We start from the raw sequence: 27,937 nt of genomic DNA, 5'->3' as shown, positions 1-27,937 counted from the left end.
GTCTTTGTCAGGATGAGATATCGTTGGACTTCGATTGTCAGTAACGAAGGACATCGTCTTCGTTCTCGTGAACATGGTCACAGAGAAACTACTCGAAGAAACGAAACTCGTCGTATAAAACGGCCATTCATTCATTCGTACAGTAGAAACTCTTGCACGTGTCGGAATTCTGTTCGAACCGTTAAAAGCCAAATTACAGGCGTTATTTTAAAGATGACTGACGAATTAGCTTTGATTTCTTCCTACATCCAATACAGTGAACTTAATTAGAGTCCCCAAGCACTGCCTACGATTTCTTCGAGCGAAGCACGGCGAAGCATTTGGAGACTTTTCTTCAGAAACTTTATAACGAGTTTTGTTCGACATTGTTTGTGACGATGAATTTCATCGAAAAAGCTTTGTATTATATGACTGATTCTTCTTCTTACTTTCGCGTAATGATCGTTAATTATACTATTTTTTTCTCAACGATAAAATTTTAATCTTATAAACATCAAGTTTTTTTACCCATGAAAATCGAATCTCTCTTCTGAAATCTCATCCACCGAATGCTACGCTACGGTCATTCAGGAACGCGTTGTACTTTTGCCTGACCCCTTCTCGATCCTTTAATCCTGATTTACGATCGCTGATGAGGCGGAAATACCAATCGAGAGAAGGCGTCGTAATTTCAGTGGTCGCCAGATGCTCGCTACGACGAAGGTGTTTGCCATGAACGAGAGAATCGAAAGAGACAGATAAAGATGTGATCTTCGAATCCTCTTTGCATCTCTAAGTAACATATTTACGTATGTGCTTCGACGTGAGTGGATTTCGATACTTCGAGAGAGAGAGACAGAAAGAGAGGGGGAAGAAGAAAAAGAGAGAAAGAGAGATAGAGAGAGGATCGCGAAAAGCAAGTAACGACGTCGTTAACGGTGAGGTAGCAGGGAAGCCGCTTCTTTAACGGGTTTCTCGCCATAGCAATAACGCCTTCGAACGACAACGAAGACAACCACGAAGAAAACCACGAGAAGAAAACCATGAGAAAGAGTATAAGAGACAGCAGACTCTCGAGGATGGTATCGTGTTCGACCGGAAAATACGAACTCGTATGTCACTTTGCGATATATTGGTAAACGAACAAGAAGAGTAAAGGGAAATTGCTAAGATAGAGATAGAGATAGAGATAAAGATAGAAAAAGAGAGAGAGAGAGAGAGAGAATGAGACGTAACGTTTGAACCACAAACGATCTCCCCAACGTTCACTCACTCCCCCGCCGTTCGAGAACGACGTTCAGAATTCGAGTTTGCTAATTTCAGCTTGCCCGTTTTCGAGAGCAACGCCGAAGAGAGATAGCCGATCAAGGAGAGTTGTCCTTTGAATGAAGACGTTAACTCGAGGAAGTCGAGCCACTTGAAACGACCGACTCGATAAGTTTAGCTCTTATGGAACGTTTTGCGTGTCTTCCTCGACGAAGTAATAAACTTTATTAAAAGCGTACGCTTTACTCGTTTAGCTCTACTTCTCTTTATTTCTTTTCCTCTTTCAGTTAAATCCTTCTCTTTATCTCTTTCTCTCATTCTGCTGAATCCTTTTTTTTTCTTTTTTACTTTACGAAACGAACACTCAATAGCACCCGAATTAAGAAAATTAAAAATTCATTCCTCAGGACGACAAACACAGATGCACACACATCTAGAGACCGTGAACATGAATTTTGTAGACACGCGCGAGTTCGTTTTCGTAGGAAAATACGATGAATACGATATGAGCCGAATTAAGTTGACTAAATCGTCCAGCAGTATGTAATTCCTCTCTTCCTCATACTCTCGCCAAAGACCGCTTGAATATTAATTAAATTCGAGGATATTTCGATCTCTCATTTCAACTTACGAAACGAGAAGTTGAAATAGTATTTTAAATGACGTCTACATTCGTCGGAATCCATGAAAATTTCCAATTACTTTGTCGAAAGGTCGAAAGAATTAAAACGGGTATTATAAAAAGAAGAAAGGAAAAAGAAGGAAAAAAAAAATTAAAAAGGAAAAAAAAAGAAGAAGAAGGGAAACCTTGAGCAATTTTTCTTAATTCTAAACACTAATAATATTTTTGTGCTTCGTATGAATTATGTTCAGCTTGATTAAATATTCATTCTAGCTTTGGTCAGCTTCCCTTGAATATTTCAAGGTTTTATCTTAATCTCTAACTCTCTATCTTTCTGTCTCTTTCTCTCTTTCTCTCTATGTTCAATCTCTCACATTCTACAAGTTATAAGTCGTACGATAGAGGATTATTTAGCGTGATGTTAACGTTTAAACGAAGAGAATATACATCGAAGATGGAAAACTCAAATTTACTATTATAATCATTACCGAGCTCTTTGTTACTCGATTCAAAGCGACTACTCGACATTTAGAAAATCCTTTATGCACGCGATGGAATTATTAATCATGTTGGATCATAATTAAGAAGTATAGAAGTCATTAAGAAACTTACAACGAATGAATATCAATAAATAAGTTAATTAACTCATAGAAGTAAAAAGAGTCAGAGAGAGAGAGAGAAAGAGAGAGAACGATGCGGAATCATTTTCGAATTCTCACAGGTGCGGATCAAGAGAGTGAGAGAATGAGAGAAATAGAGAAGGGCGTACAGGTGAATCCAAGGGTGTAAGATTGGCCGCGAGCAGCCCTTGAAACTAGCTCTCTGTGCGAATATTCGTTGGACGTTTACGCCTCTCTCTCAAAGGCGCTGTCTGTCGCAGCTGACTTCAAAGAGACTTCGAAATTAATTATTACTATAATCTCCGTGTGTCTCGTCGTCCTACGTACGGTTCTACGAGCGTGACATACATGAAGTCAGAATGCGAGAGAAAGAGAGAGAGGGAAGTGGAAGAGAAGTACTCGTTTCAAAGCGACCCGACTCATTAGTCGACAAGCACCGTTCTCGCCGATCTGCTACTTAACCGAGCGAACATATATGATCGTTATACGTTATACCGATTGATCCAAGATTTAGCAAGATTTGCGAAACGTTGTCGTCGTCTTATATGAAGAAACCGGTTCTGAGATAAATATCGAGTAATTATTATATCAGTTTAATCAATATTGAATACTTGGCTATTCGACCAAGCGAAAAATTAAATTCGACTAACAAGAAAACGAAACATTGTACAAGAGATATATATAGATAGATTCGATACATAGTTAGGTAGGTAGATAGATAGGTAGGTAGATAGATATGTACACCTACGTACGTAGATACAACATACGTGTACATATCTACATACTCTCGTACTACATACTTTTTAGTGTTACAGATACGTTGTTAATCTCATCTCACTTTACACGAACTACATGTGAGATCGCGTTCGTTCGTTTATTCGTTTATTTGTTTATTCGTTCGATCGTTCGTTCGTTCGTTCGTTCGTTCGTCTGTTCGCTCGCTCGTAGGGAGATTCGATGTTCATCGCATGAGCCTGCCCTTCGGCACGTTCCAGTAGCTCTTCTGTGTAATTTCGGCGAGATTACACGATGTTTCGGCATATCGATTCTAACGACGACAACGTCGATATTCATGAGAGAACGAACGTCGCCAGTTCGCTCCCTGCTTTGCTCGCTCGATATCGCTCACTAATGTTCTTACTAATGCATCAGAGTCTCTGCTTGGAGGCATCGACGGTTACGACGAATGTAAATGCTTTAGAAGGCCATTTATGCCATGGCAAAATAACTACCAACACGCTTCCACGTAAGCACGCACTAACGTAGACACGCAATATGTAAGAGGATGATACGAGCAATAGGTGCTATAGGAAAAACCGAAAGAGTGCTTTCGTTTCGCAAATACAAATCGTAAAAGATTTCTCGTAACTCTATAAACTCTATAAACCAATGTTACCGGCGTTGTGCTGCGAAATGAACTCAGATCCAAATTTTATTTTTCTTTCTTTCTTTATTACTATCCTATTCTCGATATATACAGCTCACTGATATCATTCGTAATATTTATGAAAGAATTTTTATAGAATCAAGCGAAAATTAATTATTGTTAAGAATTTAAAGTACCTACTAAGATCGAAGATAACGTTGATTCCGAGTATCTTTTGTCCGACACGTTCGCTGTATCTTCATAAAACGTAGAAACTAATTCGAGTGATAAAATGCAAAATGTATGAAAAGTACAACAAAAAAAGAGTGTAAGAAAGATCTCTCTCTCTCTCTCTTTCTTCCTCTCTTTCTCTTTTTTATTACTCTTCTTAAATATTTCTACAAGTCGGTGGAAGTAACTTGAAACAAATCGTATATCGTTAAACCCGAAACGAAACTCAATCCGAGATCTCAATTCCTTTTCGAGAGTAGAACATGGTCCTTCCTCCTTTTGCGAAGATTACTTTTATTTCTTGAATTTGTTCGAGCTCACTCCTACCTAAAACTTCCTTCATTCCTTCCTTCCTTCCTTCCTTCCTTCCTTCCTTCCTTCCTTCTTTCTTTTTTCTTTCTTTCTTTCATATGCACGCTTCACCGAAGCGACGAAAACGACGACAGAAACGCGACGATCCGTGGTTGGACATCAAACGAGCACGATACACGCACCGATGCGTGGTGATCTTGTTCTTTTAATCGCAGCAATTAAAAAATAATCACCCATAACGCGTCGGCAGCCAGCAATTAGGGACTCGTATCACGTATAAACATACATACATACGTAAACCGTAATTCCACTCTTTTCTCTCTTTCTATATCCCTATCCTACACTCACGACCCTCATTTTTACTTTCTCTCTTTCTCTCTCTCTCTCTCTCTCTCTCTCTCTCTCTCTTTCTCTTCTTATTCTTCTTCTTCTTTCCTAGCTGTGTACAACGCAAAACTACCTTTTTCAGTCGACTCGCAATGCCCTTCCTCCTCCTCTTCCATCGCTTTCGTGTGTATACTTTCATAAATGCTGGGTATTCCACCGTCTCGTCGGGCTTCCAGCCCCTCTTTTGTTCCCTCCTTTCTCGGGAGTCGCGAGCAAACTAATTACAAAAATGTTAGGCGTACACAGAAAGCAAGAGAAAAAAAAAGAAAGTAGAGACAGAGAAAAAGAGAGAGTGAGAGAGAGAGAGAGAGAGAGAAGGAAAACATAGGGAAATAACCCTCACGGAATAAATAGCTCCTGGCGTTAAATATGTTTTAGGCGGAAACGAGGAGAGACGCTTGCTCCAGCGGATGCTGCATCTGCCGTCTCGCGTAAATCATATTCGCGCGTTCTACTACCCTCCTCCTCTTAACTTTTCTAACCTTCTATATACTTTCTTTCGTGATGTTTCTTCTCTTCTAGTTGAACGTCGGTAAAATTGAAAATGAGTTTCGTATCTATTTTATCGAAATATCGATCAGTTATCATAGATCATAATAGAAGATGTTTTCTATACTAAATTTCTTTTTTCTATTTTCATGACGTCGATCAATATTCTTGATACGATTATGTTACCATCGATAAGAGACTACGAAATCCATTGGTATTATTTCTTCTTTTTAAAATGCTTCGATCTCGATAAATCACGTAGGACGATTAAAAGACTCGTCGTCGTCATCGTTGTCGTCGTCGAGACGGTTGAGAATGTTTTCAAATATATCTACCCACGTTCTCTTAAGTTTACTCTTCGAAAGAGACTTCTCGTTTCCACCTTGGTACAAAAATAATATTTTTGTTATTATTCGATACTATCCTTCTTTCTCTTTCTCTTGAAAGGAGGGACACGGGTAAGCTGACTACCATTAATGGAGGCGAACACATTCGGTACAATGAGATTTATGTTCGCGATGGATGACGGGCGAATATAGTATATCATACAGGGATAAACGGCGATGCGTTATGGGTTCATTTAGCCGTATCGCGTGGCTCAAGTTATAGAGGGTGTACCAGATGCGTAATTTATTCCCCGCGAATGCCGTGTCGCTTTTACGTGTACTCCTCGCCAACACGACGACGATATCGTAAGTATAATTTGCGATATATATCGAACAGATAGAAATGTAAACGCACACGAACATATACGTACATATAAAATTCGAGACACGTAAAGACCTCTTACAAACTTTTAAGGATCAACTTGGCCAACATGTTGTCAAACGTTTCAAATAAAATATACAGTATATTGTCGTTCGTTTATCGCAAAGGAACAAAGTCTCGATCGTGTTCATTAGCATGAACAACAGACACGCAATTAAAATTTGTAATTAACAACAAACCGGTCTCCCTCCTTCTCTCTCTCTTTCTCTCTCTTTCTCTCTCTTTTTCTCTCACTCACTCTTTCTCTTTCATTGAACTTTGTCACTCGCTATGTCATTATGTTAAATTGAACTATGAATTTGTTGTTGTAGAAAAGTGAGAGGATGGGGATAGTAACGATAATGGCGAAGGGAGAGAGAAAGAGAAAGAGAAAGAAAGAGAGAGAGAAAAAGAGAGAGAAAGAGAGAGAGAGTAATGTTTCCACGTCGCAGGGTGAAGTGAAATTTTCAGCGGCAAAAGTGCAATCCGATCCTAAACCCCATTTGAAACCAAATACCTCGTTCGACGCTTCAGCCACCCTCGCGAAACGGTATACGCGTGGTGAAACCTCGACGCGCGATGTTGATCCTGGAAAAACTGATCCGTTCTATACGTCGAGATGCCGTACCGAGTTTCTCTGTCTCTCTCTCTCTCTTTTTTTGTCGAACGATGCCGAACGAGGAACGACGAAAATTAATGTAAAGTACGTCCTGTTCACGCGCGATTTCCCATAGGTTTTTTTTTCTCTTTTTTTTGTAATTTATTCTTTCTTTTTTTTGTTATCCGATCGATAAGATTTATTCGCTCGGAAAATTCATCCTCGACAGTCAAGAAAGAGAACTCCCGATAAATTTATATTTTATTTGCGTTTACTTTCATAGCGAAGCCTTTCTTTCTCTTTTTCTTTCTTCCTCTCTTTCTCCCTCCCTCTCTATCTCTCTCTCTCTCTCTCTCTCTCTCTTTCTATCCGAGACGCGAAATTAACGCTTTCACCGGTTGGAGGAACGAACACAAATGAGGAAGAAAAGAACGAGGAAAAAATTATGCTATGTATTTTAACGATCCGTCGTCTCGTAGAAGAGACGACGAAACATCCTGTCTGATGCTAACGTCAAAAGTCATTTTCAAGATCTTCCACGTGATTTACGAGGCCAATGCTTTCCACCTTATTGGCTTGCTGCTGTTCTGTTCTTTTCTTCTTGTCAGTGACGATCGTGCTGCTACGCAGAAACGAGCATCGGTAATGAACTATCGGACACTCGTTACGTACGCTAGAATGAACGCAAAAGAAAAAAAAGAGAAAGAGAAAGAGAGAGAAAGAAAAAGAAATAAGAAAAAGAGACGAGAAAGATGAGGAAAAGAGGAGTAGAGAAGAAAGAGGACCTATGAGATGGCAACGAAGTCTGCCAAAAGGCAGACACCGTATAGTATATACACCGTGTCCCTCGTTACACGCCTAATTAACGCGACAAATTGCCCAGCGAGAAATAAATGTTTGTACGGTTAATCATTCGACGCCGCTACGCCCTTTTCTAGAAAGGCGTCACGCGTCGAAAGGGCGTCGACTCGGTTCTCTTTTCCCTTCTCTCTTTCTCCTTCATCTCCATTCTCCTTACCTTACCTTCAACCTATAAAGCTTTTACCTCCTGACATTCTTGTTTCTCGAATAAGATCGACTATTGTCGAATTGAAATTACAAAGTTGAATATCAAAGAAACTCGAGTTTCCACGAGTAAAGGATGAAAAGAGAAAGAGGGAGAACACATTTGAACTATATTTTGAATCAATTCTGAATGTTTACATTCTGATAATTTTACAAAATCATTAATTAAGAGTTGACTGATCGCTTGAAAATATAAATAAAGTTTTTTTTCTTTTTTTTTTTTTATCTTTGAAAACGTATTTCTTACCGAGAATGTTATCGAAGATGTTAATTCCAAGAGTGAACGCAGTTTTCCGCAGTATACGTCGAATTACGCAGGCCACCTAAATTGAATTTTCGATTTCGCGAAAACGTCGGCTTACGCCGTAGGTAAATGGTGGCAAGTAGTGAGTGAGTGAGATAGAAAGTCGAGAGCTGCGGCAGCCTCGCAAAACTTTGTGCCAACCTTATTACGACTCCTCTTAACGAATTTAACCGTCAAGCCAAAACTTGACGTTTGAGTTTCACTGTCGTCGACGAGAGTATACCAAGGAGGATCGCGAATGAGGTCGGTAAGGATGGTGGAAGGTGCGAGGCCAACGACAATGTCGGTAGTTCCGGAATAAACTTCGAACGTATGTATATATGTATGTACGTTACCATGTATACATGTATGTACTCATGTTGGCATACACGGGCCATACGTGCACCAATATTCCTTGATTTCTCTTCAACTTGTTCAAGTTTCGACGAAATCCCTCGACGAATCGTAAAAGGTGCGGAGAGAATCGTGTACCTCGAATCCTCTTGCTCGTTTCGAACTTGTTCAAAAAGAAAAAAAAAAGAAAAAAGGAAAAAAAAGGGGGTAGAAGGAAAAGGAAAAAAGAAAAAAAGAAAAATTAAGTATTAAAAAAAAAAAGAAAATGAAAAAGGAGGAAAAAAGAAATAAGAAAGGAAAAAAATTCATGCGAAAGAGTTAGCACGCTTATTCGAAATGAGTTAATAAAATTTTGCATAATAATTATAGTTCCAATGAAACTTATTACCGCGTAATTTAACATTTTTACTTCGAAACAAATGGACTATGGGTCCGTTTTTCTTACTCTCTTTATGTTTTATTTTTTTTAGCTACGCGTTACGGTGATAGCCGAAGACGGAGACGGGGAAAGAAAGAAAGAAAGAAATCGAGCGAATTTATAGGATCGGAAAAATCCAATTACACGCGGACGATTCGTAAGGGTCGAAATGCGGTGAGAACGGCGAGTTCCTTTCGGCGAGTCCGGTGATGCAGCAGTTCTATCGAACAAGTTGGAGGAGGAGTCCTGCATCGGACTTTGATATCCTGTAACGCCGTATATGCTACCTTCGTTCTCGATCTACTCCTCCCTTTCTCTTCTCCGAGCTTCCTCAGTCTCTTCACGAATCCTGGATCTACGAGGCTAGTATCAACGACCGCAAGACGATAAATCTCCGTTTCGGTAGGAACGGATCAAACCGAAAGCAATTACATCGTCGTGTAGTCGGTAAATCGGTGTACAACCGTGAAAGAGAGAAAAAGAAAGATCTTTTAACGAATGTCGTTTCTCGTAGTAGTAATAAACTTAATCGTAGCTATGTAACAGAAGCATAAGTGGATATTTCAAACAAATAAAAGAGTTAAATAGTTGAAGAAAAAAAAAAAAAAAAAAGAAGAATTTAATATATCTAGAACAAAGGTTCTATTAGTACAAAACGATCTTTACGTCCAAGTAATTAAGGGACATATAAATAACAGCTAGTACAATAAAATGCAACAAAATGCAGCAGGTATTAAGAGAGATAGACACAGTCCAAAGAAATAAGAAAGACAAAGAAAAAGAAAAAGAGAAAGAGAGAAAAGAGAGAGAGAGAGAGACAGGAAGAAAAGTAAAATAGAAAAGAAGAAAAGGTAAAAGAAAATAGAGGAACTGGCAGAAGACGAGACACGAACCGTTCGTTCGATATCCACGTAGTTCGTCGTTCCTTCGCTCGTTCGCTCGTAAAAGAACTTTCCCGTCTCTCTGGTAGTCTCGTCACGATTTTATGAAACCTATGCGTTGTATCCGTTGTTGGTACTCCTACTCCCTAACGTTGTTCTCGTTGAAAACAAATTTGTTTCGTTGAAAACGTTCGCAAAAGAAAAAAAGAAAAAGAGAGAGAGAGAGAGAGGGAGAGAGAGAAAGAGAGACATCGTTCGTTCGTAACCCAGCAATCTTCGTGAATCGTTAAAATATTCGTTATTCAGCCGTTTGTATTGTTTCTCGTCGAAAGGTAGAATGAGCATTCCCGTGATCGTCCTGTTATTAACGCGATTTTACAGCTTCGATGTCACGGCACATGGATACATTTCCAATGAGATATTAATTGCGTTCCGAAACGCATATTTACGTGAGCAGCACGTCATATTTAACGTCGAGTATCTATTAATCGTACATACATACATACTACACACACACACACACACACACACACACACACACATATATATATATATATATATATATATATTGTATATTGTATGGTATCATCGAATTCAAACGTCTCCATTGTAACACGACATTTGGAAGCGTACCGAAAAGCGTAATTAACGGGAATAGGATTATTTCGATTTCTCTGGCAACGAGAAAACGATAGCAATGATATAATATTATAAAAATAATATCGAAACTTTAAAAAGAAAATCCATAATAAATGTAATCGATATGATGATATTATATTTAATTCGAAGCGAAGTATTTAAAAGTGAATAAAAAATAAAAACAGAGAAATCATTTAAATTCGTCGAGTTATTAAAAGAGTAAATAAAATTAAAGATTATGATATAAACGTTTTTTGAAAGTTTCTATCTTACCTCGGAAAATTGCTAGGAATCTTAAGTTAATTGGTCTTGTACAATGTTGATAAGTGAACTCTGGTAATTGTTTGCATCTATTTTTCTCAAGCTTCGTTGACCAACAAAACTTCTCTCTCTCTCTCTCTCTCTCTCTCTCTTTCTCTCATTCTTTCTCTCTCTTCTCTTCTCTTTGTCTACCTTTTATATCGTCTCTTCTCTCTCTCTCTCTCTCTCTCTCTCTCGAATCAATCGACCTGGTTCCACGAGAACTCTAAAACGATGAACGGACGTCTATGCGCTTTAAACTGCTCGCGGATATCGAATATCGGCGACACGGATTCGCTATTATTTCCCATGTTTTCGATGGAAAATGTATAAACGGATCTCTTTCGTAGGATTCCACTTAGGTACTTCGAATTCATGAAATAGCCGGTCCGCACTACCGCTAAATCGTTTTGCACTAGTATCACCGAATAAATGGAACAGAAGTGTTACATTCGTGCAGTGAATCATTCTTCGATAGTGCCATATATGTAGTTACGTATGTACATGTATAGCGAATATCAACGAGGGTACAAGTACTTGGTGTGTGCGACAGCCATTCCATTACGACTTCGTTTCATGCATACATACACTTTGTACATGTCATATACATATACAACGTTTTATATATACATTTTACGTTCGAATCGATTTGATATAATTTCAAAAAAAAAAACAAAAAACAAAAACGAAAAAAAAGAAGCATCGTTTAATTCAATACACGGATATGTTATTTGCCAAAAAATTTCCTATGAATATTTATCACTTTGCTTTATCATTGCGAGTAAAACGTAGCAGAGTTCGAAATATTTTCATAAATTTCAACTGAACTATTCAATTTTCCTGACCTCTCCGGCGATAATAATCGAGAAAGGAACGAAAAAAAATTAATCCAATCGTATAAGCGAAGAAGTAGATAAAGTAATTCGTAATAAATAAAAAAGGGAAGATAGATTACGAGATTGTAAGTATCTCATGCATCTTTTGCGATTTCATAAATATTCTCGTCGTTCTAAACTTACACTAAAACTTACAACGTCGAGGTTTGTATCATCGACGGTTACATGAAAAAAAAAAAGAGAAAGAAAAAAGAAGGAAAAAAAGAAAAAGGAGAAGAAGAAGAAGAAGAAGAAGAAGAAGAAGAAGAAGTAGAAAAATAAGAAGAAAATCTCGCTTCGAAATCCGGTTGCTCGACGTCTGTCTCATCCCTCGAATGCCAACAGCGAAACTCGTTTCATCTTCGTCCTGGAAAGGATCGTCCTACTTCGGTGGAATGGTAATTTTCTAGAGGAAATGATATCCGCTACGGAGACACGAACATACACGAAATGACATTCGTCCTGGTATTCCTCGATAAAAGGAAAGAAACGAGAAAAGGTTGGACGATGTGGTAGCGGTAGTGGTGGTGGGGGTAAACCACGATTCTGCGTTTTTTCTTTAAAACGAGCAGTCAGCTTCTTCCTTCTCCTTCTTCTGACAAGAAAAACAGAGAAAGAGAGAGAAAGCCAGAAAAAGGTAGAGAGAAAAAAAGAGAAAGAGAGAGAGAGAGAGAGAAAGAGAGTTCGGTAGCAAAGCTTAATGGCAAACACCGCGTACCATCCTGAAATGCGGAAGAAGTGGATTTTATTTCACCTGCCTCAAAACCCTCCCCATTGACCTTTTTTTATCATCGTACTTCCAGTTATATTCCATTATTTCTCAACTCCGCCCATAAGGCTTCCCTTTAATTCTCTTACGTCTCTCTTACTACTCTGTTTCATCCAATCATACCCTCTTCTCCCCCTTTCTCTACTCTCCAATTCTTGGATAGCTTGATTAAAAAAGAAACGACAACAGGAACAAGAAGCAAGGAAACAGGTTTCCATTCATCCCGTACTGCGGAGGCACGTTCGACGCAGTTCGAGTTGTATCGGCACGTCTACCAAAAGAACGGAAGAAAAAGAGAGAGAGAGAGAGAGAGAGAGAGAGAGAGAGAGAGAGAGAGGGAGAAAGAAAGAGAACGAGAAACAGAAAAAAAGAAAGAGATCCTATCCACGACCATCATAACTTAATCCAGGCTTACGACGAAATTCTTTAAGAGCTCCTGTATGTATCGTCATCTCACCCCTTTCTTCTTTCGATCGAAGTTTCACCTAAAGAAAAGAGAGAAAGAGAGAGAGAGAAAGAGAGAGAGAGCGAGCGTTTCGAAATCGTTCTCTTGGAGCTGAACAGAAAGAGAAAGACAGAGACAGAGATAAAGACAAAGAGAGAGAGAGAGAGAAAGAGAGAGAGAGAGAGAGAGAGAGAGAGAAAGATAGGTGGCCGACCTCGGCCCTGTGCTTTTCCCATTCTGAAGATTAATCGATATTTTCGCCGGACTCGAAGTCGATATTAGTATCGTACCGCGGCACAAGAGTTATTTCTCATCGTCGATTAAGCTAGGATCCTTGCTTCGGCATGGATCAAAGGGCCCTATATATCGATGAAGTCTTTATCGTTCTCGTAATAGATTATACGTAGTGGAAAGTGGGCGAAAGCTTTACAACCGACGGAGAAGTGATTTAGAGTGCGAGCAAAAACTTGTAATTGTTAGAATGACAAATCAAAAGAATAATAACTGGAAAAAGGAAAAAAGAATTTTACGTTTCCGGTTCTAAATATTTTTCGTCAAGATGACACATTCTCGTAAATGTAAACAAAAAGCAAAAAATCAGAGAGAAGAGAAGAAAGCAAGAGAGAGAGAGAGAGAGAGAGAGAGAAATGGTGATAAAAAGTTGAAGAAGGAATAAAAAAGTTAAAAGAAAAAAAAAATGAAAGATATGTCAGTGGGTGCTGCCCAGAACAGTCTCGCAGCACGAAGCTCCGTCTCATGTTTTGACAGACGTCAGAGATATATACGGATGCATTTTGTTTGCTCATCTTCTTTCGTCCGACCCACTTCTCCTCGGTCCTCCACCTCCTTCACATCCTCGATCTCTTTCCATCTTTCTCATGTCCTTGTCCGCCTTCTTCCTCTATACTCTTTTCCTTTCCATCTACTCCCACTATTCACTACTACCTCTAGCTAACGCTCTCTTAGCACACTCGCGCATACATTTATTTTGTTTCTTTCGTTCTGCTCACATAAATCTTATTCGCGCCGCAGCATCTACATTTCGACACTCACCAACGCTTTCGAGACGGCTCGTGTCATCGAGCATCCAATCGGGAACGATTCCTATGAGTATCTTCAAAGGCTTAAAAACCTATCTAAAATCTCATACTCTTTCATTCTTTTCTTTTCTTTTTCTTTTCCTTTTATTTATTTTGCTTCAATTTGCTCCAGTCGATTTGATCATTTTTTTTCTTCCTTAGCACATAACGACAACAACGAATTCATTAGAATTCATATAATCATAAACTGTACGTATACCTAATTACTGTTAGGATATAAATTATAAAAGGTGTTTCTCACGCGTTCAACGTGGTGTTTCTTAAATATGTTCGCACGTCTGAACAATAAGAAAGGGTGTAAAAAAGAAAAAAGAAAAAAAGAAGAAGAGAAATATAACAAACTAAGATGGAGTTTTTTTGAAAGCTAAAAATTGCGACGACTCCCTTTTTTCATTCGATAAAAATCACACTGAACCTGATCAAATTCGCGCGTTGACCCCAGGTGTTCCCCTCCGTTGATTCCCGACACGATTCACGGACTGTATAACAAAAGATTTCCAGAAGCACGAGAAGGAAAGAGAGAGAGAGAGAAAGAGAGAGAGAAAAAGGTGGAGAGAATCGACTGGATATCAGGGACGACGACAACGACGGGTGGTATAGGCATTGTCCGAAAAATGTAGAGCGACTTGGAGAAAGCCGAAAGCCGCGTAATATAAATGTTAATGTCAGAAAAGAAAAAAGAGAGGGAAAGAAAGAGAGACAGAGAGAGAAAGAGGAAAAAGGAAAAGAAAAGAAAAAGTATAAGGGAAGACATTACTGATGCGTACGCACTCGATGAGAAAAAATATAATAGAAATGCATAGAAATACTAATAGCAAAATAGTCAGAGGATTTACCAAGGCCAAAGAGGAGGAGAATTGAGTTTAGTCTACGAGGTCATCCGTAGAGCAAAACTGATAGTTTCGACGGATAAAGGTTAGAACGAAAATGTAGGTTCAACGTAGTGCGCAACGTGTCGGTGTAAAAAGCAGCGCGAGTCCACATTTATGTAAGCCGCGTTCTCGTGCGGAACATGTAACAAGGCTCCGTAATAAATTTTGACTCTCTCGAGCAGACCGCAACAACGTTTTCGCCGCGCACTTGCGTGGCTGTCCGACAGAAAAAGAATTTCTCCTGGACCGTACGCGAACGTTCGCGTTCTTTTTCCTTTTTCTTTTTTCTTTTTTTCCTTTTTATCTCTGTTTCCCTCTCCTCCCTCTCCCAACGCAACACTTACGACCTTTTGAAGGTGGTTGATGGTCCCACCACCCCCGCACGCATCTTTTCATTTGCATGCGCCACGTGATTCATGTCCGTCGAGGCGGACGCGTAGTCTCGCCTCCTGGGGCGGAGGACACGATCCAAAAGTCCAGAGGCGTTCCGCGGTGAAAACCGCGTTTCGTGTTCTGTGTTCCGTGTGCTGTCCCAACCCTACACACTTCTTTCTCAAGTTATTTACGTTCTTGCGACTCTCCCGTGAGTCTTTCGGGGATTACAGAAATACCTCTCTCTTTCTCTTTTTCTTTCTCTCTTTCTCTATCTATTTATCTCTCCCTCTTTCTCTTTATTTCTTTTTTAATACGTAACACCAGATTTGTTTCGTTCTTTAAAACAACGTACCACCAAAAATTTCACCCATATGAGAAATAATAAAGATATCCGATGTTTCATACAACCTACCCAAGTTTAGCTCCAATAAGCTCTGGATAACTTATATCACTCGTACAAAACGAGAAAACGTAAAATTCAAAGGTGTACGTGAGGGAAAGATAAAGCTACGTCTTTATTATTCATAAGAAAGTCAACGAGACCATAGAGAACTAAGCGAGAGAACAATTATTGAGACGCGCACGCGCCCGTCTAGTGCTCTGCCATCAAGCTGATCTTTATTTCAATAATCACTTTAAACACGATCCTTATCGATGCAAATGAAGCTTGGATTCTCGATACGTTCCTTTCATAGTTTTTTTTCTTTTTCTTTTTCATTCCTTTTCATCCTTTTCTTTCTTTTTTTATCTCTTTCTCTAACGAAAATGACAACGCTTTTATCTCGATCAAAGGTATGTACCGGCTGGCTGACTAACTAACTCGATGGGCCTTTCCTGTCCCATCTCGAAACTCTATACAACGAAATCGCGTTAACGATTTCCACGAGGAAAATAGAATATTTCGACGTGCCGAGTCTGGTTGGTCTTGATTAACTCGTCCGATAATCCCTTCGAATGGTCCGTTTTAAGCATCGTTCGACCTTCAACAGGTAGATGAAAATTCGAAATGCGACGTACTTTGGACTATGGCGATTCTCACACACACACATACTCTCTCTCTCTCTCTCTCTCTCTCTCTCTCTTTCTCTCTCTCTCTCTCTCTCTCTCTCTCTCTCTCGGAGAACGCACGCGTAGGTTCAAATGAACGAACGAACGAACGAACGAACGTGCGGCTGGCCGAGCGATGGCCCGTTGGAATCTCCACGGTCGCATAATCCACCAACAGTGGCCCCTCTAAACGGAGATTTGTCCGATGACAATAGAGACCCTATGGTTGTACCAACGTAGTTTGGGCAAACCAAAGCTCACGCATTGGCACGCACGCACGAACTCACCCATACATGCACGAATTCACGCACATATGCACGCAAGGAAGTAAGCAAGTAAAGCATGCATGTAGACTTTAATTCTGATTTATCGGTGATCCCTGAACGTTATATTGCAAAACGAAAAGTCTTTATCGGTTGGCCAAATCGTAACCTCGAGAGAAAAAGAGTAAAGGACGATTCTTTATTGCCCTATTACCTCTCAGAGTAATCTAATCTCTAATGACAATGGTTTAAACCGTACTGCGAATGAATATCGTAAAATAGGGATCGAAAGGGGACAGAGATGACTCTTCCTTCTCGTCACTCCCTCTCTCTCTCGTTCTCTCTCCTTTTATTTCTCTCTTTTACTCTCTAACGAAAGGATTACGCTTAAGAGCTTGGAATTGAAAGCGACCCTTTTGCCATTCGTCGAATAAAACACTTTATTAGATTTTCCCACAATAGTATTGCAAAGCAACACTTTTGTACTATATGGCGCGAGAGAAGCGATACAAGAGTCGAAATAAATTTTGTCGATCTAACTACCGGGGCGCGTGCCTTAATGAAATTTTAGAGAACCAAATATGGCGAATGAAGGAGCGAGTGAGATGAGAAAGTGAGAGAGCGAGACGAGAAGTCCGAAAGTTATTACGAAGATATACAGTTTCAGATGCCTGTCGACTCGAAACGTGGAAGCCACGTCGTCCTCTCGCGCGCGCATACAGCCGTGCATTACAACTAATCCTCTCCGCGCTTCGAAGTTACATCCTAATAAATCAAGGAGACCGTGGTAACCGAGATGGAAGAGGTAGATGCAGGTACCTCGTTCTTGCTGTCTTTCTCTTTCTCTCTCTCTCTCTCTCTCTCTCTCTCTCTCTCTATATATATATATATATATATATATATATATTTCTCTTTCTGTCTCTCTCTCTCTCTCTCTCTCTCTCTCTCTCTCTCTCTCTCTCTCTCTCTCTCTCTCTTCTGTGGATACCGAACAACCACCAAATTTCGAAAACGTGTCAATGCATACGAACTTTACCAATGCTGTCCATTTCGTTGTGTTCACAGTAGTGACAGGCAACGCGGAACGAATATAATATTCTTCAAATTCGAGAATATCGAGCGACAATGCGTAGTCACGTGCCTTGTGTCTGGTTACGGCTACCTGGCCGTCCTCTCTCTCTCTCTCTCTCTCTCTCTCTCTCTCTCTCTCTCTCTCTCTCTCTTTCTCGTTGGAAATTAATTTCAAAAACTATCCCAAAGTTCCAAACACGCGAATGCAGCAACCTCGACCACGTATTAGAAAGAGAACAAGAGAAAGCAGAGAGAGGAGGGTGGAGAGAGAGAAGTTCGCCATGGGAGCGACTCAGCAGGGACACCATTATTATGGTAGAAATATAAAAAAGGAGGAAACGGTAAACGTGAAAAAATGCGCCGACTCCTTTCGGCTTTAATTCTTTGTTTGACCTGCGCACGAGTCGGTCTTCTGGTAGCTAGTGCCGTGGAAAAGCACTCGAAAAGCATTCAAAAAGCATTCCTTTTAACCCTCATTCGTTCATTCGTTCGTTTTACTCGCTCTCTCGTCGAATAACTGAGGAAGAACTGTACTCGGTGAATTTTAATGGAAAACGACGGTCGGTGCCGATTAAACACGACTGCATTCGAGGCGCGTCCCTTCGATGTAAACTATCGACAAATGGGTTGACCGAAGTGCGATGCGTGCGTCCCACTTTCGGAGAGTAACGACGATGAAGCCGGAGCTAGGGACAAAAAAAAGAAAAAAGAAAAAAAGATGAACGTTTTGCAAAAGATACGCCGTTTGCTTCATTGTAGCAACCGAGCGTGAACGAGATAATGCCTTTGTATTGTGTATACAACGTACACGTATGAACTCTCTCTCTCTCTCTCTCTCTCTCTATATATATATATATATATATATATATATATATATATATCTTTCTGTCTTTCTCTGTCCTTCTCTTTTTTCTATATCTCCCTTCCTCCCTGTCTGTCTGTCTATCCGTCTGTTTCTCTCTCTCTCTCTCTCTCTCTCTCTCTCTCTCTCTTTGACTTTACGAACCCGACGAGGCACGATAAAGTGGCAGAGATAACAAAGGTAAAATAAACAGTCCGGTGATTTTGACTTTCGGACATCAACGTCACTCGCCGTCGCCGTCTCTTTCTTTCCTTTTATTCCTGTTATTTTTCTCTTCGCCATTGTTATTCCTTTCCACTCTACTGGCAAAGCTTTTTTTCTATCGTTTAATTAGTTAATAAAACATTATGACGCTCGCGATACGTGGTATAACGTTCGAACGCGACAGTGACTCGTTAAAATTATTTTTGTGAAAAGGGATGGTAAAAAAGAAAAAAGAAAAAAGATAGATGAAGGCAATAAAAAAAGTAGGAAGAATTTAATAAACGAGCAGGCAAATGAGAGAACCATCGTACATCCACCGATCGAGAGAGAATTCTCTTTCTCTCTCTCTCTCTCTCTCTCTCTCTCTCTCTCTTTCATTTTCTTTTTTGCTCTTTCATTCGTTGATAGCGTAAAAATTTTTTACATGAAAATTCACGAAAAGTAAGGTAACGCAACGCACAATCGAGAAACGCATCACGGTCATTTTTCATTAGAAGAGCACTCGGCAGGACAACCATACGAGGAAATGGAGAAGTGTGGAGAAGAGAACAGGAGAATGAGAGAGAGAGAGAGAGAGAGAGAGAGAGAGAGATCGAGTGACGTGATAAAATGTTGGCAACCCTTTCTCTAGAATAATTCTTTGTTTGACCTGCGCACTTCCACGGCGAAAGAAAACCATTAATTTCACCATCGGAATGGATCGACTGTAGTCCAGGTAGAAAATCGTTGCTAGCAGACGTATCGACAACCATCCGAAGTTCTTTCGTTGAAGCTTCGCTGTCGAGTCTAATGGAAGTTTCGTGAAATTCAACAAGAAAGCGTAGTTGCGTACAATATACACTATGTTTTTCTATATACTTTGCGAAAGAATTCAAGGAAAAAGAGAGAAAGAAAAAAGGAGAAAAAGAGATAGATAGAGAGAGAGAGAGAGAGAGAGAGAGAGAGAGAAAGAGAGAAGAAGAAAAAATATTTAAAAAAGGACATAAAATAATTACTTTACTGTGACAAAAGTGAGATAACTTGTAAGGTAGAAAATTCACCGTACGAATTAGCATCGATATCTGTATATCTACAACGCGCCTACACAAAGTAGTTAATTTATCTACGATCGAGAAAAAGATAAGGTGAAAAAGACAGAAAGAAGGAGATAAGAACTAGAAAATAAGGTTGAGAAGTATAGTGGAAAACTTTCTAAGCATACTGTACGAATGTTAGCGAGTGTGTTGGTGTACCGAGCAAGGCGTTACGCCGATACTAATTACAATATATCTCGATCGAGGTACAACACCGTAATCGGCCGTAATTGTTGTCGGAGAGGTGATTAATTGTTCGAAGCTGGTGCGTGAACTCGCATGCGCGTTACGCAGAGCAGCCCGCGCTGTGTCATTATAAATAATAAATCTAATCGCTATGCGGACACCCCGTTTATCATCGACTTAATTATCGATGGCTAGATTAATTGCTATGTTGAGAAATAACGACAGCCGTAGATCGGCTCTCTTAGAGGGTCATCTTTAACTCCCTGTCATTTTTCATTGGCTTTCATTATCACCGGTAAACATCTACGAGCCGTATCAAAATGTTTTCGATTCGATTCGATTCGATTCGATCCAATTCGACCGATCGACCGATTTCTCTACGGAAATATTTCCAATATTTCGTGGTAGTCAACCATCCGCAAAATTCACGTTCACCCAACGATGATCCTCGGCATAGCCATTCCGTAAATTTCTAACGGCCACCACCATATCGAGCGAATTAACTTTTACTCGTACACGCAATCCAAATGAACGAGGTCGAACGCAAGAGAAATTTAACCAAAGGTGCTGTGAAATATTCGCGGTCTCTGCACTGCTGACTGTACTCTCTGCACCAGTAAAACGTCCTATTCACCTCTGTTCATCCCCTTTCTTCCTCTAGGAATATCTAGGTATAACGTAGTATCTTATAGGTATACGTACGTTCCAGTATTCTCATAGTCTTCCTTCTCCTCCTCTCCTACTCTTATATGTATCCTATGTATTACATTATACACTCGCTATATACTACTATATTCACTATACTATTCGGTAATATGCCAGTAGTAAGGTAATGCAAATAACCATGCGATTAAACTCTAACCGAGAGGGTTACTCGCGAGAAATTCCCTCTCAAATGTTGCACCGATGTAAATGATTTTGTGGCTGACGAAGAGAGGTGGAGTAGTAGAATCGATGTAGTTACGAGAGAATGAGAGATAGAAGATAGAGATCGTTCACGATAACTACAAAACGTAACTCGAACTATCGGAACAAAATGTTTATGTGAGTTCACGAGCTACAATGAAATATCGAAGCTCGTATGTCTATCTCGTCCGAAATTACGCGTTTTCATCCCTCTATCCCTCTATCTATAGAAGCACTTCTACTACTACTACTATTACTATTACTATCGTCCATAGTTGGAACAGCTCGTCACGATCGAATCCGTGTAGGTAGCTAGTCTCTATACATATGTATTTCCGTGGCACGTGGAGCGAATGTGCACGTTGAACGCGGCCAGCAGTTTCACGCCAAGAGAAGCAACTATGCGGAGCACCGCATTGCACCCGAGGAATTCGAATGGACCGACTACGTATCTTCCAGGATTTCACGCGTCGCGAAGCTATGACTTCGAAGCTGCTTTTCTCGTCCCAGACTAGTTTCTGAGAGTAAGAATAAGAGCGAGCAGACGAGATACAGACGACATCAAGAAATAAAAAGAAAGAAAAAAAGATGGCAACAGTGTATCAAGAGAGAAAGAGTGAGAGAGGGATAGAATAAAGTTTAATTAAGACTAATCATTGGAACGAAATAGTAACACCAGCAAATACAATAATTACCTACGTAGTCTAATTAATGTGCGAACTAAAGGAATGACTCACAGTCTGCTTATTACATTCGGTATCACGAGCGAAGTTTACTGTGTCATGTTCACTGTCTCTTTCTCTCTCTCTCTCTCTCTCTCTCTCTCTCTCTGCCTCTCGGTTAACGTTACGCGAGAAGGAAACTCTCAACCTCAGGCAATGGAACTTTATTGTACGACCACAGGTTTATGTTGAATTTATATATCTTCTTCAATGCATATACGTTGTTCCATATTATTTCCATTATCTTTTCTAAATTATACCTTTGAAAGTAGGAGCTTTCGAGTAAAGTACCTATTATTTATCTCCGAAATGAAGTTCATTCGTTCGTTCATTCGTTCGTTTCTTTCTTCCTTTCATTTCTTTAAGAGTTGCTAATAGATCGTGATTTCCGTCGAACTTTTCCGGAACTTGACCATCCGTGAAAGCTTCGAAGTAAAAAGAAGGAGAAAGAACGAAAGAGAAAGAGGAAGAGAGAAAATAGCTACTTTCAAGTAAAGTTTGGATTTCGGAAAAAGTTACTCGTTCAAAGATTAAGATAGATCGCGAATTCCGATTTATCTACTCGCGTTTCAACGAGCTTGTTCCGTTTTGCTGTCGATGTAACGAATGTGGGCCGAGTTCTGCTCTCTTTACAAGAACGCGTCTGAACGTTACTTGGGAAAACATCGTATCGGGTCTTGACCAAACACTCGGTTCTACCGTCTTGATGTTTAGCTTGCCGAGTACTGTTTATGTAGCTTAATCGAAAAATCATAAGTGCCTAGCACTCGAAGAGGAAAGAGATAGAGATACAGAAAGGATGGTTAACATTACCGGAAGACTAAAAGTGGCATCAGTGTGTACGACCTTCGTTTCCGTTTACAAGACTTCGCAGGAGTTTTCCGACTGTTAAACAGATATAGAGACAGACAGACACTCTTTAACAAGTCACGAAAATAAGCTTCCGTTGTGTACACCCGGAAATAACGATAAGAAGATATCCTTTACTCTGAGAGAGCATGTTATAATCGTTAAAAAAGAATCGATAAAATTTATATGCCAGTGCGTGCGAATAACAGCTTGAAAAAAATGAAATAAAGGAAAACTAAAGGAAGTAATAATACCTCTAAAGCGATAGTGAAATCGCTATACTCCTTGGCATAACTCAAAAGAGTTATTACGACAGGTCCTCCGAAGCTATCGCTCGTAAATCTAATAGCTTCATTAGAACAAGACATCTATAGATAGACAGATACACATCGAACGTCGATACACATTGAAGAAACGTTGTTCTGTGGGATCGATCCGAGTAATATGGTACGGGCGTTACCTCCTATTACTAGACGAATGGGGAGGAGGGGAATGGAAAAAAAAAGAAAAAGAAAAAAAAAGAGAAAATGCGAGATAGGCTGCCGTTCTCGTAAAAGCATTCTGAGAGGTACGCTCGAAAATTTCTGACGACCCGTTGTCAATACCAATCAATGTATATCCATGTAGAACACAAGCTGGTTTGGCTCTCCCTAAAGCATGGATTTAGATGGGGTTAGATACAAAGAGGGAAATCCGGACGCTCGTGTCCCTCATTATCTCGGCATCGGCTACGAAACGGGCTGGACCGAACAGGTACAAACAGTGGTTCTCCTCGATGAACGTGATCGAAGAAGCCATTAAGGCCTTCTCTTCTGGTCTATTGCTATGCTCTAGGAAGCAAGCGATAGAACTCTTGAACGAAAATCAATTTGGCTAAACGACCAAACGGCGGCCTCAAACGAGAGGTACTTCTTTTTCTATAACGACACCTGTCATTTTCATGCCGTGAGAGACAAATATTTTTTCTTCGGCCTTCGTGTCCCGTCGCGAGCTACCACTACCACAATCGCCCATCTACCAACTAACCCCTTACCTCTACCAATCCCCTTACCTTTACCAACCCCCTTACCTCCATCCCTACCAATAAAACGCACTATTAATAAATCTTATATAACGAATGATACAGTAATATTTATCAAAACCGACGAGACTTTCATAGTTTTCCCTCCCCCCCAAGATTCTTCTTCTATTTCTCGTTTGCATCGAAATACGAGACGATATTTCAACTATCAACGATGAAAAGCAACGATAGAAATCCGTTAACGCGATAATTCATTCGTCTTTCTAAAGATAAATATATATATATATATACATACATACATACATAGACTATAGATATTTCTTGTAGAAAGATGAAGGTTCGAGCGCCATTAATTATACAAATTTATGAAAGAATCGCGAGCGTGTCGTCCCGTATCGTCGTCGCGAACATGAGCGGCTTTTAATCTTTCCCCTCGAAAACGTTCGAAAGCATCTTGTTGTTCCTTCGCTTTTGGGACTTGAGTAAAAGCTAAGGATTCTCACCGAAATTCGAAGACGAATCGTGCATGCAAATCCTTTGAAACGTGAGAACGTCGGTGGATACGACGAAGACGACGACGAAGACGACGACAACGACGACCAAGAGAAGAAGAGCGTTTTCCTTTCGGATCAGGTTTAAGCATGCATAATCCGTCTTAAGAAGGCATTACGTATTAATGGTAGGAGGTCCTCTACCATTCGAGACGAAAAAATACGAGACAATTTTTGTTCAAATCCTTCGATTTTATTTCTTTTTTACTTTCTCTTTCGAACTCTCATTTTTCTCTTTACTTTCTCTACTCTCTCTCTCTTTCTCTCTCTCTTTCCCTCTCTCTCTCTCTCTCTCTCTTTCTCTCTCTCTTTCCCTCTCTCTCTCTCTCTCTCTCTCTCTCTCTCTCTTTTATTTTTGTTTTTATCGCGATGGGACCACCGTACGTTCTCGTTCGCAGCAATAACTTCGCGCTAATGTATTTCGAGGATTTAATTATTCGCGGTCGCGCACGCCGACGGCATATTAATCGAATGCTAATCGACCACCGTTAATGGCTCCCTGTTATACTCGAGCGCGGATTTATCGACGTGCGATCTTGCACAGCGATTGCCTCGACACCCTCGACGATGAGAACGACGACGAGAACGATGAGGAAAAGAAAATACAAGTCCTTGTCTTTCTTCTTTTATTTTTCTCTTTCACGTCGACAGATTTTGTAAACTGTATCGATTTATTAAAATCCTGTTACATTCTACGACAGGGATGGAAGAATGAAGAAGAGAGAGAAAGAGGAAAAAAAGAGAGATTAAGAGAGAGAGAGAGAGAGAGAGAGAGAGAGGAGATTAAACGTGCCGTCATCGAGCTCATCTAGATACCTAGTATCGCTGTGTTGTAATTTGTACCAATTAGATTAATGTGCCGATTTAATTAGTCCGTTCTTCCAGCGTCTGGCTCTCACTCCTCCCTCCCTCTCTCTCTCTCTCTCTCTCTCTCTCTTTTACTCACTCATTCACTCACTCACACTCTCTGTACCTCCCTTAACTCGTGTATACGTCGCTATGAATATTTCGTGACGAGCCGTAGTAACGTAAGCTGGAAAAAATCCCTCGAGGTGAAGCAGAAAGTGAGGAAGAGAGAGAGAAAGAAAGAGAGGGAGAGAACATTCGTTGGATCATGCTCGCGTGCCTCTACTTTAGCGACGATCGTATGGAAAGTGTTAAAACGTTATAATATAGCTGCTAAAACTATGCTCGCAAAGTGTATCAACGTAGAGATAAATGCTTATATCTACATATACATACGCACGAGGTGACATTAAAACGCACGACGTATATCTCTTTCCCTATCATCGTATTTTTAAAATGAATATTTTCTCTCTCTCTCTCTCTCTCACTCTTTCTCTCTCTCTCTCTCTCTCTCTCTCTCTCTCTCTCTCTCTCTCTCTTTCTCTTTCTGTTTCTCGTTCTGTTGATCGTTCGAGTGAAGATCTAGTAAAGAGCTAAGATATTTTCGATGTATCAAGTTCTAGTTTTCTTTCACTAATGCATCTCGTTATTGCACCTTTTCCTTTATCGCAACGAACTTTAAAAGTCGAGACACTTAAACTTACAACATTTCTAACGGTTCAAATAGAAAGTGTAAAAGGGGGATGCAAATGGCGTTGGATTATGTCGATCGCTTCAGTAAAGTAGGTAGAAGAAAACGATCGAGCCATCCACTTTAAATCGAATTGCATTTTCTACTTTGATCGGATCCTTTCGAAGAAGAAGCATATACATATGGTGAAATACGAAAGGGGAAACTTATCGAGAAATAAGTAAGCACATTCACTATGCACCGTTCTCTCTTTCCTTCTTCTTCTTTGACCTCATGAACCCCCTCCCCCCCACTCCTCTCTTCCATCCTAATTTTCTTTACTTTCTTCACCGTCATAAAAACAACACTTTGTTTTCTTTCGAAATGAGCCAAGCAGCAAAGCAAACAGAATGAATTGTGAATAACTAAGGAGAGTACGACCCTCGATATATCTCTTGCAGTGATGACTTGCCTCAATATCCTATTATTATACCGAGATTTCAACTTAGAATAATAGGAAAGAATTACGAATGATACAACAATGTTTAACCTAATTCGCTGTGACGTTTCAAAGTCAACACGTTAATTATGAACGATCTAGGTATTTACCATGCTGGAAGAAAAAATTCGTTAAATATCTGAAGGAAATTTATCGAGCGAAGCAGCGAATATATATATATATATATATATATATATATATATATATATATATATATATACTTTACACGTTGTTTGGACTTGGTTCTTGGAAAAACTTGGGCTAAATGTGCTCACGGAAGCTGGCTTGTAATTAACTTGAATAAATGACGATAAAAAGATAAGAAAATAAAAGGGAGATAAGGTAAAAATAACTTACAATTTTTCGGCAAGTAGAAGAGCAGCCAGGTCGCCAGGTATCTGCGTAAGTCCTCGATGAGAACAGTCAACCTCTTGACCTCCACAGGAACAAGCCCAAGGACAAGTGGCTGCATTGAGATCGTCCATAGTACCGGAGAGACTTCCAAGGCCAAAACTGCCGATGCCGGTACCAGTACCGTGAGATGCACCACCACCGAGAACTGAGAGTATCAGAAGAAGTCCCCAGGCGCAAACCACGGAACCGCAGCTGACGCCGAGAAGACGCAACGACCAGGAAGGCGTCATAGCGCGTATCATTGCTAGCACTTTACGATTAACGTCCTTCACCGCGCGATTCGGTCTCTCGAGGATCTTGGCGAAGCGGCTCCCGACACGGCTCTTTGGCCGTATATTATCCGGGTTGTACAGACCGTAGCAAGGACCCTCCGTCGCAATTCCGCTCGTGGAAAGTCCACTGTAAACGTACGGCACGCTTTGAACAGAGGTAGAAGCACCTGTAGTGCTACCAGCACAGCCAACAACACTAGCACCACCACCACCACCACCACTAGCAACACCACTAACGACAGACGGTTCCAAGAACGAGGATATCTCTTGTCCTTCCGCAGGAGAACAACCGAGTACCCGTACCGGACGAAGAATCGGATCCTGATCGAGATGTATGATCGAACACTCGACTTCCTCCGAGTGTCTCAAATCTCTACGATCCTCTGTCCGTTCTTCCTTTGGCTGTTTTTCCCTCGAAAATTCTCTCCTTCGAGCATGAACTCGGCAGGGACGATGATTCTGATCGACTCCAGGTCCTCCTCCTCCACCGCTGCCTCCACCTCCACCTCCTCCTCCTCCTTGATGACGTTGACGATGATGATGATGATGATGATGATGGTGATTCCTACAATAGGAGGATCTCTGTTGTCTACCTTCCCCGCAAATTCTACTTCGAAAACCTTCAACGTTGTCCGACGTTGTTCTTCTTGAGGATTTCGTATCTTCTTGGTGTTCTTGTCTCGAAGGATGCTGCTGCTGTTGTTTCTGCTGATCGTAATGGTGATGGTGATGATGATGATGGTGGTGGTGGTGATGATATTTTTCCTCCGCTTGTCTCTTTCGATGAACACAGACTGGCACGTCCGTTGACGAAAGACAAACTCGAATTGCGTATTCCTTCTCGTCGACAAGTTCTAACTCAAAGTCCGCCAGCGCACTCGGAACAGAGCCAGTATCTCGGAGCTCTCCCTCCGTTCTCTCTTCCAGCCTCCCCTTTCCTTCCTCCTCTCCTTCTTCTTCCTCTTCGTGCCTCTCTCGATCCGGATCGAAGGACGAGAACAACAACGACGACGACGACGATGATGGTCGCTCGCAAACTAGACCATCCAGCAGGCCCTTCTGGGGGCCTTCTTCGTGGCCCCCTTCTGGTTCTGGTGGCCTCTCGAGCGAGCTGTCGTCCAACACTAACGGCACCACCCGTTCCTGCGCATCCTGGGCCACAGCTCTCGCTGACCTTATCTTGATGCTGGTCTTCGGCCAAGTGTCTACCGTACCCAATGACTGGGTACGCGTGGCTAAGCTCACAAGTTGATTTTATCAAGAGAACGTTCAATCGAGGATCATCCGTGCTCTGATTACGAAGACTCGACGCGTTCCTCTTTCGATATATGAATATAATGCGTTTCTGATATTATCCTTTAGTATCTTTCTTGATTATTCTTTTTCTCCTTTCACTTTTTTTTTCTTATCCAATTTTTTACTGCTTATACTTCTATTCCTTCTATTTATGTGCTTTTTCTTAAGTATCAAAAGACGTATATACGTAGT

At 40.5% G+C, this 27,937-nt stretch overlaps 1 protein-coding gene across 2 annotated transcripts in view; it reads right to left on the bottom strand.

The window, feature by feature from the left end:
• The window catches only part of LOC124422562 (protein slit), a 308,496-nt gene extending 280,807 nt beyond the window's left edge, over positions 1–27,689 (bottom strand). For both annotated transcript variants that reach the window (XM_046959195.1, XM_046959196.1), the window contains exon 1: positions 26,121–27,689. In XM_046959195.1, coding sequence (XP_046815151.1) covers positions 26,121–26,419 — 299 coding nt within the window. In that variant the 5' untranslated portion in view covers positions 26,420–27,689. The remainder of the gene's footprint in view (positions 1–26,120) is intronic.
• Positions 27,690–27,937: the final 248 nt, after the last annotated feature.

This window comes from Vespa crabro, chromosome 3, assembly GCF_910589235.1.
Source record: "Vespa crabro chromosome 3, iyVesCrab1.2, whole genome shotgun sequence".
Lineage (NCBI taxonomy): Eukaryota > Metazoa > Arthropoda > Insecta > Hymenoptera > Vespidae > Vespa > Vespa crabro.
This window is presented reverse-complemented; position numbering and strand designations above follow the sequence as displayed.